The following is a 13191-nucleotide window of genomic DNA, read 5'->3' as shown; positions in this document are numbered from 1 at the left end:
AATCTGTCACATAAGCATTTAAATAAACATCTTTTTATTAAACTAAGAACTGTCTAAAAAAATATGGGGATCATAAATACTCATGTATTACAGTATCTTGTATTATGATTTACATTTAACAATTTAACACAGTTGGACAGTATCTCATTATTTTCATTGACTGTGTCAATACCAATACCTTCTGCTAACCTGATCGGACTTTGAAAAATACTAGTTATCCTCTAAAAGGTCCACTTTTAATCTAACACTAGTTATCCTCTAAAAGTCCCACTTTTTTTTATGTGTTCAAGAAAGCACCCTATATAATAATTGTTTTTAACAATTTACAACATGGATTTTCTTTTTTATCCACTAAACATAACCAGTAAGCAGCCCAGTACATAACTGACTGTACACTGGTATTTACTATGCATTTGCAGAGATGATGGACGTATTCCAAACAAAGCAAAGAACTACATTCCCTCACATAGGAACAACATTCTCAAAACAGACTATAAGTGTACCTAGTAAAACCAAATAGCTTTTGAGTATCAGAAAGAGCTTGGTCTCCTATGGATCAGTTGTCACTTTTGTCACCCCCACCTCTCTTTACTAATCCCACACACCTTCCTCATTTTCTCTATGATATTCAATACAGGGTTAAGCCAGCTAAATAAAACGTACACGTAATTTTGCAGATCAATCCTTGTTGAATTTGTCATTTTGGCAACCAAAAATTCTTATGGCTAACAACTAAGGAACTGTCCAAGTTTAGCATAAGCACCTAGTGGTAACTTCAAGCTGCTTTCAGAAAAAGGCAAAAGCTTCATATTATTAGGTATCAATTATTATACAATTACTTCCCTTCTTGCAAATTGCCAAACTCAGCAACTAAAGGTCTTCAGGAGGTGAGAATAAAAATTATTTACTAATACAAATGAAGCCTATATGAAATAATTTACTGGCTTATACCATGACAGCTGTGTTCATTATTTACATTTAAGAAATTCAAATTTTAATCTTTCTTTTCAGTCACCTCTTCCAAACATTGCATATGCTTAGATTAACTTCCTTCTAATAAACAATTCAAGTTGTATCATTACCTAGGTCAGTTTGGATTTTCTTTATGAGAACAGTATCCACACGCCTAGCATGACACTCAGATTTCTATTTTGAATGTACCTCTTTAATGTAGAACTTAAACTAAATATATTTCTATACATAAATGTAATGATGGCATGATATAACAGAGGAGTCTATAGCCATCACTAAAAATCAAAGGTGAATACAAGCTCTCAGCATCTCTATAAACGAACACACCTCCACTTATATGTCTAAAATGAAGTTTTAATCATCTGCTTCTAAACACTAATTTTGGGAACCTTGGCAGCTGCTACTTTTCCATGTGAGGCAAACAAAACGCTGAACAGAAAGTTGTTAAGTGTAGCTAGTTGCTTGCAATAGAAACAACTGTTTCCAGCTGAGCAGACCACTGCTGAGGCCAGCACAAGAATCTGACTCTAGCGGAAGTATTAGTTCAACTCCAAACTACATACAACACATTTTGTACATATGTGAGAGGCTATAAACTGTATTAACTAGATCAGGTAACTTTATGAGAGACAAATGCTTTCTTCTAAAGAAAAAAAAAAAGTTTAGAAAAAATCTTATTTTCCTGACTAAGACAGTAAGTACACTTCATGGATTTAAAGGATCATAATGGTCCTCTCTGGTACCTGCTCTGGCCTCCTACACAGAATTGATCATGCCTGTTTTCCCCAAAACAATTTCATTTCCTCCATCAAGTCTGTATCTTCTGTTTGAGCTACATCATTGCTTTCAGAAAGATGCCCCAACTTTTTTTTTTTTAAATCTGACTTTTACACCATGTTTCCCATAAAGTTTTATAATAAGGTACTTAGTGCCAATTTAAAAAAAAAAAAAAGGAAAAAAAAAAGAAACAAACAAAACCAAACCATGACTATTTCTTGTCTGCTTTTATCCTGTTTTTTATTCCAGCAACTACATCACATTAATTCTTTTTCTGTTAAATAAAAAGTCTATCCAAAACATCTCCTTATACTTTTTTTTTCACAGCAAAAGGATAGCTTTTCATTTCCTTGACTAAATAAACAGATTGTTTGAATTTCTTGTCTTTTTCAAAGTATGCACACCCAAGCTGAAAAAAAACCTGAAGTCTAATAATTTCCTTCTTGCCTATGCTTCATAATCTCTGTATGCAGAACCATGGACCATGTTTGCCTTACACTACTATCTCACATATCTGTTTATTTTTTACAGTGTTATTAAACAACAAAATGCTGTTGAATGCAGTGATTTACACTTGTCCTTCCCTGATAGATTCCCTTCTGGTTTGGCTTTATTTATGACAAGTTACTGAATTAAGATTTTTTTCTGATCTTCAACATGAGAAGAGTGTGGATGGACATGTTCTGTAGAAGTTAGACCATAATACCTATGGTAGTAAAGACTCTGGATACCAGGCCTAATCTTCTGTTTTCAGTGCATACCAGATTCAAGGTCTCAAACAGACTTTTCTTCCTTTGTCTAAGCACTAAGCACTTTCTGGACTAAAATATTTAAAAACATGTGATTACTTTTGAAAAGATGAACAACCTAGTAAAAACAAGCAAGGGGACAGATCCCATGCTGGAAGTTAAATATATACTTGCATATTTTGCTGGGTCAGGAATGAAGCGCAAAACCACTGAGAGAAGGAGTTCCAGCCAAATACATGAGATATTTTGATTTTTATTGTTATGCTGGAAGAGAAAACTATGAGACACAAAGCAAGAAATCTTCTTACTCTGATTTCTGGCTGCTGAATGCTTAGACGATCAAGTAAGAAGTCAAGTTTCTCCTTAAAACAACCAAAAATGTGAAGGTACAAGAGGGGAAAAAATGTAACAGAAAAATATGTGCAAGCAATGAGAGAGATGGATAAATTTTGGGTTAGTATCACTGGTGTCCAACAATTATAAATTCTAGTCAAAATATGGAAAAAGCTTGACAGGTGACATTTACAACAGCTGTTTAGGCATAAATCTCTGGTAAAGTACTCCAGGGAGGGATTATGTATGTTCCAGATGCTACCACAACAGAGAACTCTGAGATAGCCAAGAAAGGAGGATAAAGGTAAGCTTTCCTACTTGCACTCCTCATAAACCTAGCATATAAGAGACTCTCTTACTTCAAAAGGAGATATGTTCTACACCAATATACACTGTCTTTTATGGGATCTGACTGCTCAATGTGCTAAGGGTTGGAATTATTGCTGCAAGAAAGTTTTACAATTACTTTGTGGAACACAGATACCCTACAGATACGCTATTCAATCATCAAAAGATACAGACAAGTCCATAAGGTCCTAAAGACTGAAGTTTCAACACCAACCCCCGTGGTTTCAAGAACAACCCCTTAAACTAGGAGAGAAAACAACAACCAAAAAAAAAAAAACCAAACCCCAAAACACACCCCAAGGAAAAAAAAAAAAAAATCATGCAGACTCACCAAAATGCTGACTTGGACATGTGATAGCATAAAACTTAACAATACTCCAAAAGGACAGCTAGGAAGGGACACACAAATCCAACCTTTTCTATCTGGGAAAGCCGCTTACGACATGTCACAGCCTAGTGAAAACTGATCTGAGGCTGTGTTCACTTTCTGAGAGAGACTGCATGGTAGCACAAGAGATGATTTCTGAAAATCAGATAGCAATAGTACAATACATGTATATACACAGAGTGCAGTATAAAGACCTTCTTACTACCCTTGCATTAATTTATTTTTTAAAAGCACATGTTACTAAAAAATTTCTACGTAAAAAAAAAACAATTTAAGAATTCCCAGGCACTCAAAAGTGTTTTATGATCTTGCTTTTTTATAGACCCAGCAAATTAATGATAGATTCTCACAAGTAAAACGTGCCTTTGTCAAATGCATGCCCTCCAAAGTTACTAGCATCTCCAACAATAAAAGCTTACATTAATTTTTAATCATTAAGACATAGCTCTCCCCAAAAAGCTTCTGCTTACTCATTAAGTTGCAGCAAAGATCATATGTTTCCAGTTACACAAAAATGATGCAATTTGAATCCATGCACAGATGATCAAACAAAACTCAGTGAAATAAAAAACTGTTTTAAAAATGGTTGTGCACGTCACACTATACCTTAGTACATACACACACACACACAAAAATCATGTAGTATCAAGAACCCCACCTCAAGTCATTTATCCGTCTCTGAAACACATTCAGGCTACAATTTCTAATTTACAGCACATTTATAATGTTGTTTAAAGTCTAGCCTAATGATCTTCTGTAGTTCAAATTCACACATTAAGAAAGCTGCTCCTGCTATGAAACCAAAACAATAACATAAAAACTCAGAAAATAAATCACCAAAAAACCCTTTCACAAAACCTACCACTTAAACAGAATGGGTTGCTACAAATAAAAAGCAAGGAAATGTGGAAAACACTTTTTTTCTCTTACAAACCAAGACTAAGGTGCAGGTTCTATGTTATGAGAATCTCAGGGCAAGGAGGCTGCAATAAGGGGAGCAGACTGGTAGCAATCAATTCTACTTTGGATGTGGCTACATTTATCATTTTTTTCCTGTGCCTTTTTTGGTCAATTATGCACAAAGCATAAGTCTGTCACTTATCATCCATTTTTTCATTAATAGCTGTATTTTTCTAACTATTTTCCATCACAGTAGTTGCTCCTATGGCAACACATTCTCTAACATTCATTCCTTGAGAGTGACCACACTATTGCAAGTGAAAGACAATTGAATGGGGCAGCCTACATCTGTCCCCTATTTTCTGTTAGGAAAGTGTGCAAGTAATTGGCCAACTAGTTTGATTGCCAACTATTTCAATATTAAAAAGATATTTGCATGGTCATGCATCTATGACCAGTCAAAAGTAATATATACAACTTAAGAAAAGGAACAGCAGGTGACATATGTTGAAATTTTATTAGTACAGTTCCTTCTAAAAAAAAAAAAAAAAGCTATAGAAATACAGATGATTACAGCATTCCAGATTTTATACTACTGGATGTTATGTATTGGGAGAATAATACCAGTTACATCCAGTTATTTCTGGAAAGGTTTGGGGCTTTTTTTCGGTTGCACAGTGGAATTTTTACTTGTCAAGGATATTAGATTTGCACGCTGTCTGCCTTCCTCCTTCTCCCAGTGACTTTTGAATTCACTGGATAAATCCAACAGGTATTTTTTAATAGAAGGTTAGAGTTTCTCAAAAATATTAATTTTATACAAGTTTTTTTATCCAACAGAGGACAAAAACCCTTGCAAACATCATTTTTTTTAAAAAAAAAGGCTGTTTTCAACTGCACTGAAAGCCATAATAGAAAATACAATATAGGAATATAGGAGTAGAATCCTCTGCTATGGCAGGAGAATTTTGATTACATTTCATTCCTCATTATACAACAGAGAATCTAGCAATAAGAAAAAGCTACAGAAAACCAAACTTCCTTAGTTCTGCTTCTCCTGGATACACTTGTGTATCCTTAAGTTTTGGGTTGCTTGTTTTGGTTAAGGATTTGAAAGGGCAAAGGCAAAAGAGAGGAAATTGTACATGAATTCTGCTGGTTTAATGAGGTTATCTTTCAACCAAACTTCATGTGACAGTTTTTTAAAGCAACCACTGTCTGCATATTTGCAGATGTATAAAAATATATGTATAGAACACAGCACTTAATTCTTTGGACGACCAAGAAAACTATGCTTGAGAAAATTAAAATTAAGCATCTTCAAGAGCCTCTTCAACTGAAAGTTGGAAAGAATAATTGCTGCAGCATGCTTAGGAGACTGATCCCTCAACCCCTGCCATGCCAAACCCATTATCACCCCAAAGGGGATAATAACTGTCATGCCTAGTCTCAAGCTCGAGTATGTTTGTTAGTGCACTGACTGATACAGAAAACAAGGTCTAGCACAAGAGATGTTTCACACTAAAGCGTGCTAATGAATCAAAGCGACAGGAGAGAGTTTTAACCTTCACAGAGCAAAGGAATTGTTTGCTAACTAGTCAAGTAGAGGAAATAAGAGCCAAAAAAAAAAAGACATATTTGTACATGCAAGGAACAAAGCTTCTATTTTTTCAGTTCAGAAATAATAGCTTGACCATCTCCTGCATAAGGACAAAACATAATTAGTTTCAGGGTGGGAAAAAAGGAATCCATCTGGACACCTTGGAAGTCTTCAAAGGAGAGGACTGTCCATGACCATGAACCAAATCACACCTAAAGGATGGTTCTGGTGAACAAATTCCCTCATCAGTAAGCTCTCGGGTTGAGGCTCCAAGACAGACTCTCCCTAAAGGGAGGACCCAAAGGTGAAAGGCAAGCACAAAGACTGAAATCTAGACTGACAGAAGTTCAGCAGGCTAAGGAAAATGTTTCACAATCTATACTTCTGCTGCACAGATGGCTCAGTACATAGAGAAGCAGTGGGTACAGGCACCTTTTTAACAAGGTTTCAAAGGCATTAATAGTGTTCCCAGACATTACAATAATAGTGAACAATACTTATTCATTTTTATTAAAAACAGATTAATGCTCAGTATAGCAAGGAACCGAAACTGACATTTATTTTCATGCACAGAAAGAGGTTATTTTCCAATACCTGCTCCGTTAGCTTTTAACTTACATTCTGTACCTTCCTGGTTTTCTACAAAGATTTTTGGGTTTGATTTTTTTTCCATGCTTGTAACCTGGCCCTCAAAAGACTTCAGTTGTGTATTCCGGTTTTAGGCAGGCTTACGGTTCTGTATTTTCACATAGTAGTCTCCTCTTTAGACCTTTTTTTCAGTTCAAGATTCAAAATTTCACTAGACACAAATCAATTCTGCTATACATGCGCAATGGACCTGATATATCTGGAAAGGCTGAGAGCAACTATGTGTGTAACACATTAGTTACTTGTGAACATGATGAAATTCAGACCAACACATTCTGAATGCAGCGCACACACTCTAGTTCTTACGAGTCCCAGAGGTAAACTTTCTGCACATACTTCTGCCCAGGGAATCCTAGCCAAAACACGGCAAGCCTAAACATAAAACTTTCAACTGCTGTGAGAGAGAGAGGTACATTCATACCTTTCACATAAAAGCAAAAAATACATTTGAAAGCAAGCATAAGAAGAGATTTAGATCTCTTCTTCTTCTAGACCTCTTTCTCTTCCAGAAAGATTTTTCAGTTGTCTTACTTCCCTGATAAATAAAAACAGCAGAACACATTTCAAACTGGAATATCCTCTAGTATCAAATACTCCAGAAAACTAGCAATAAACATTGGGAATAAAACCCTGGTTTACAATGGTTACAGGATGACCAAGACTTTTTCCACCAAGGCAGCAGACAATAGCAGTTCTGTGATTCCACAAATTCTAGGCAGTTCTTCCAGTTCTTAATTTTATTTTATTTATTCTAACACTCCACATGTCAGGGTACCCCACAGACATCCTTCCTTACTTGCTGAAATCAGTTCTGTCCTTTGTACAACTACCTTGTCTTCTTTTCTTGAATATAGAAACAATTTAAAAATTCAACTTTTATTATACCATTATGCAGTTAAAGTCTAAATGAGTATCATTCAGTTATTTTAATTTTTAAGTTTTAATTAAAAGATTTCAGCTTTTGGAGTTGTTACAATTATCATGTTATGGCAAAAATACATAAACCAATAACAAATACAATAAAATACAAGGCCTGAAATGTTTCAGTGTGTTAGTATATGTGCAAGAAAAATAATGTGCAACCTGCATAAAGAGAAGAAAAGAGTAGTTCTGGAATACAGTTCAAGTCATATAAGGGATAATAGTCTCATTTTAGTGAATGCTGAAAAGCCACGAAACACCGCAATGACCAATTCAGCAATAACTTTAAAGGCTCCTATAAACAGCAATGGAGAAAAATTGAGATAGATAAAAGGAGCTATTTTTAAGAAATTAATCCCCTCCCGTCTTCCTTATAATGAAAGTTATATTCCCACTTTTTAAAAAAACTCTGCTACGAGTCAGAAATGAAATGAAGTAATAATTACTTAGATATTTTCTGCTAACCAAAACCACACTTTTCAGTCTTCAAGGCATCATTTGTCCCTGAGACAACCACTCTGCTAAGGCTAGACTATAAGTTATTGATGTTGTTTATGGAGGTGGGGGAGTGATTCCATCTGTCTGTGATGGGCACCTCAGGTTTTTAAAAGAAAATAGTCAATTCCAAACAGTTTACTGATAGAATTCTCTCTGAAAGCTTGACCTGGACAAGCTGAATAACTACGAGGTAACTGCTACTTACCACTCAGTCTCAGCAACTGATTTGTTCATGATGATCATCTTACACAGATGAACCTTACACATTGTGGTTTACATGTGTGTGGGATCTCTATGTTATCTATGCTAATAAAACATTAATCAAGGGCCAAATTTATAGCAGGCACTTTATAAGTAAGGTCAAGACAGGTCAGCCTCACATAATAGGAAACAACTACAGGCTAGATCTTAACACTGTAACTGAACACCCTTGTTACTTTACCTTGGCCCTTGGGATCAAGACTAGTAGCAAAATGTTTTTTCTGCCTCAGAATGGTGTTTCCCTCACCATAAACTGAAATGCAACCATTAAAATGGTGATTATTTTTATGTATCTTGAGACTATCTACACATTTTAAAAGAAAAATCTCAAAGAGCCTTTTCCACTGTTCCTACATTGATAAAAAGATATTTGTGTAGCATTTTAATTTATGTGGTAGATTATTTTGGTTTTAATTCAGTAGCTGTCCTAATCCTGTAAAATTTATTTTCAGTTGGGATTCCTACTAGCTCAAGTTACTCAATAACAGAATTTAGGTTTAGATAAATGGCATTTCTTATAATAGTCCTTGGCTAACTCATTAAGACATCTTAAAAAAAAATCCTTTAGAAAAAGTAAATATTGCTCTTAGTCTGCCTCAACAATGGATTCCTAATGAAGAAAATATTGATGGTTTTGAATAGTCACTACAAGTCAAAGAGCATGGCCTCATCACCTGCCCTGTCATTTTCTGTAAGTTCCAGTAATATATGTATATAGTTAGAGATAGAACATTAGACTAATTGGTAATATTAACGACTTTTTTTTTTTTCCTTAAAGGGACTCTCTTCCTTTCTTTTTTATGAGGTAGATAGGAGATAAATGAGTAAACTGGAATCTAATTTTTGAGACAGAGGCTTATCTTACAATTCCTAGCTATAAGGTCTTCCAAATATCAATTCCCTTCCTCAGGAGATTAGCTGAATACAAATTATAGTTTCAATGTTAACCAGTGCACAGGGAGGGGAAGAAAGAAAATCCATGACACGCCGATAAGCAAAATGTTTAATGAAACTAAAGAGCATTCAGATTCTGCAAAATCCCATATTCAGTATTAGAACTGAACCAAAGTATTAGAATATGTGAAATCATGCTTGTAAAATTCAAAGACAATGACATAAAAAGGCAGGAGAAAAATTCTTTAAAGAAAGTTTCGAGCCATACAACTTCTTGAAGGCTAAGGCAGAGGTGCTATCAAATATTGTGACTTACCTTCCTTCATTGACAAGCTCAATAAAGGCAAGGCCAGCATTCTTTTGTATAGAGTTCTGCCACTCCTGGGAAAAAATAAGAGAGAACTAGTTATATAAAAACAAAACTAAGAAAAAACATTTTCAGCTACAGTCATGCACTTTCTTTTCAATTTTATCAACTTAAAGCACCATCAGCAAATATATAAGGTATTAATCGTGTGCTAATCAGGAAGGAAACACTGCCAGCATGAAGAAACACAACAGTATCATTTACTCAAAGTCATATTCTGCGGAGGAGAAAAAAAATACAAAAAAATCCCACAAACAACGGCATCATTTTCTTTTCCCATCTTATGCAATAATTCTGAAATTAATCTGGTTCACTGATGCTTTTTGCCTTATTGAACCTTAATAATGGTAGAAACAAACTGTTTCATGTTGCGCTGGTTTTGGCTGGGATAGAGTTACTTTTCTTCATAGTAGCTGGTATGGAGCTATGTTTTGGATTTGTGCTGGAAACAGTGTTGATAACACAGGGATGTTTTTGTTATCACTGAGCAGTGCTTACACAGAGTCAAGGCCTTTTCTGCTCCTCACACTGCCCCACCAGCGAGTAGGCTGGGGGTACACAAAAAGTTGGGAGGGGACACAGCCAGGACAGCTGACCCCAACTGACCAAAGGGATATTCCAGACCATATGATGTCATGCTCAGCATATAAAGCTGGGGGAAGAAGGTCGAGGGGGGGGACGTTCAGTGTGATGGTGTTTGTCTTCCCAAGCAACTGTTATGCTGATGGGAGCCCTGCTTTCCTGAAGATGGCTGAACACCTGCCTGGCAATGGGAAGTGGTGAATGAATTCCTTGTTTTGCTTTGCTTGCGTGCGCGTCTTTTGCTTTACTTATTAAATTGTCTTTATCTCAACCCTCAAGTTTTCTCGCTTTTACTTTCAATTCTCTTCCCCATCCCCCTGCGGGAGGAGTGAGCGAGCTGTTGCATGGTGCTTAGCTGCCGCCTGGGGTTAAGCCACAACACACGTTAATGTAAGGCACATTCTTTAGACAGAAATTTCTCTTACAGCTTAAAGTCTAGTTCACGTATATGCCAATAATAATCCTCATCTCAGCATCACATAACCATCTCTACTCAAAAAAATCTGCTAACAATCCAAATATTGCATCATTAACACCCAGTATGTTTCAAAAAATTTTAACACATTTTTAACACTCTGAATTTTTAACACACTGAAATGATGGTAACAGCAGACACACGTGCACCGCACATTTCTTACATCTAACTGAACTCTGAATTACAGCAAAATTCTACACCTCTTACACATGTAGGCGGGTTTTGCCTGGCCCCTAGAAGAGGCACAGTGGAAAGCAACCAACCCAGATGACCTATCACTGGGGCTTGCTTCCCCCATTTGAAAACTGAGGAGAAAACAGAATTGGTTAGCAGACACACAAAGAAGATTTTTAATCCTAGACTCAATAGGAACAAGTTGACAGAGCTAAAAATTAGGGTAGTAAATGGGTGAACCTTGTATTTTAGGGAAAATGTAGAGGCATTTGGATAGAACAGGCAGGCCAAATACAACTCTTGGTTTAAACTCTACAAGTCTTCTAAACTAAAACAAAAGCATGATTCTGCAGCAGACAGATACTTAAGTTTCATATGCTTTTCCACATCAGCTTCCTTGATTTTTCAGTCTTTGTTGTATGAAATAATAAGCGTAATGATTATTCACATCATTACTTCTACCACTGTGGTTCTTTTCAAAAATTTCATCAGTTCCAAAACAGGCAAAAAGTGCAAAACCGCAAATACCTCTTAAATAAATTTCAGATTTCTGAATGTCAGAGTTCTTAATACCCAGTGTCAACAGAGTACATTTTTTGCTGCTCAGTGTTGCAGAATTATCTCTCAGTGACATGACGGTTTGATTAGACATACACAAAAGCCAGTAGAACAATGTTGTTTCTTTACAACCTAAATCCTATCCCCTCTCCCCCCCCCAAAAAAGATTTCCAGATTTCAAATGCAGAGGAGAGATATAACTCTGATCTCTGAAGGCTTGACATATTCCAGGCCCAACGTATTCTTTTAACATTTTCAGGTACTCAGAATTAAGAGTGGAATAATTGGAATTTGTCAGTTATTATTCACCATGAATTATAAATGTATTTCATTACTTTTTATATAACTAGTTTATATGCATTAATAGGGAAGCAACATTCTAAGTGTTAGCTAAGTTCCATTTACATATTATCACATATGGGGTTTTGGGGTGTGGGGTTTTGGGGGTCTTTTTTGAGGCTACATCAAGTAGCATCATTGGTCCTTATTGCTACATATATCTTACTAACATTTCTCCCACCATCCTTCTCCCAGTTCTCCCCTATTGCCTTCCTACGGCCACTATTAGATGACTTCAAGTTAGTCTGTAAGCTGTCTGAAATAGCTTTAAGAAGCATTTATTCTTATTAAAAAAAAAAAAAAAGCCTTTTAGCTGCTAGTATTCTAAACAAAATAGCATATGCAACTAATCCTCATGAGAGTTTTTTTAAATGTAATATCAAGTTCTAAGTATTTACATTCATATGATGATAACTGAAAATATTCTGTTAGCTTAAATGTGTAAACACTCAAGAAAAGCAAAATAATTTTTTCCATTTATGACACTGTCCATCTGTTGCTCGGCTCTTTAAGCAAGCTCACTAAAATACTTGAAAATTTAAATGGTGAAGATGGAAGTTGCCAAAAGTGAAAAGAAAGTGCATTTATCATGATACTTTTAAGCATTTTTCTCTACATCAGACATCATCAAAGAAGGTGTTAGTCTAAACAATTTCATAAATCACAGCTGAACACACCCTAAAGCTAATTTTAATAGTTGAAAGAAAAGACTAATGGTCATCATCTTTCATGATCCATTCAATATTTCCCCACAGTGTATGTTCTCTCTCAAACAATTACACTCAGTATGCATATTGCATTATTATATCAACATCTTAGTTATCCGTCTCCCAAAGGTATTAGGGGAAAAAACACGTTAAAAGCCTCAAACTCAACCACTAATGCAACTAAATAACTAGAAAACACATTTCAGCACTTTCCCAAGGAAGGACTGTAAGGGAAGATCAACAAAGTCAATAATTTCATACCTATTCTAAGCTGTACTTAATTGACCATCATTTCCTATGGCTATAAATGTTTAGTAACTGAGAGACATAATCTACTTCTAATGCTTTTGGTCACTGTACACTCAATACTGAAGCAGGAAAAAACCCAAGAAGCACTAAACACTACCACAAATAGCTACGATGAAAAACAACCATTACAAGGAGACAAATAAGAAATCACATTTTATTCAAATACTATGTCTGACATGGAAATTTCCTAGCTCATTATTGTTTCACCTACTTCCTTAATGGAATCTGTAAACACTTCCATAAGTACTCTAGATAAAATGCAAGTCCTATATTCTTTCCTGAAATGGTGCTTCAAACCTCATCTGAATTATAATTCTGTGTGGAGTAACATATTACATTTCCTGTAGCTACAGCACAACTGTCCTCTATAGCACCAATTTTATATCATCAA

At 35.5% G+C, this 13191-nt stretch overlaps 1 protein-coding gene across 2 annotated transcripts in view; it reads right to left on the bottom strand.

The window, feature by feature from the left end:
• The window catches only part of LRBA (LPS responsive beige-like anchor protein), a 434876-nt gene that overhangs the window by 282513 nt on the left and 139172 nt on the right, over nt 1-13191 (bottom strand). For both annotated transcript variants that reach the window (XM_075034981.1, XM_075034972.1), the window contains one exon: nt 9606-9670. In XM_075034981.1, coding sequence (XP_074891082.1) covers nt 9606-9670 — 65 coding nt within the window. The remainder of the gene's footprint in view (nt 1-9605; nt 9671-13191) is intronic.

Source organism: Buteo buteo, chromosome 1 (genome assembly GCF_964188355.1).
Source record: "Buteo buteo chromosome 1, bButBut1.hap1.1, whole genome shotgun sequence".
NCBI classification, from domain to species: Eukaryota; Metazoa; Chordata; class Aves; order Accipitriformes; family Accipitridae; genus Buteo; species Buteo buteo.
The sequence above is the reverse complement of the archived record's forward strand: the minus strand, read 5'-3'. Positions and strand labels throughout refer to the sequence as shown.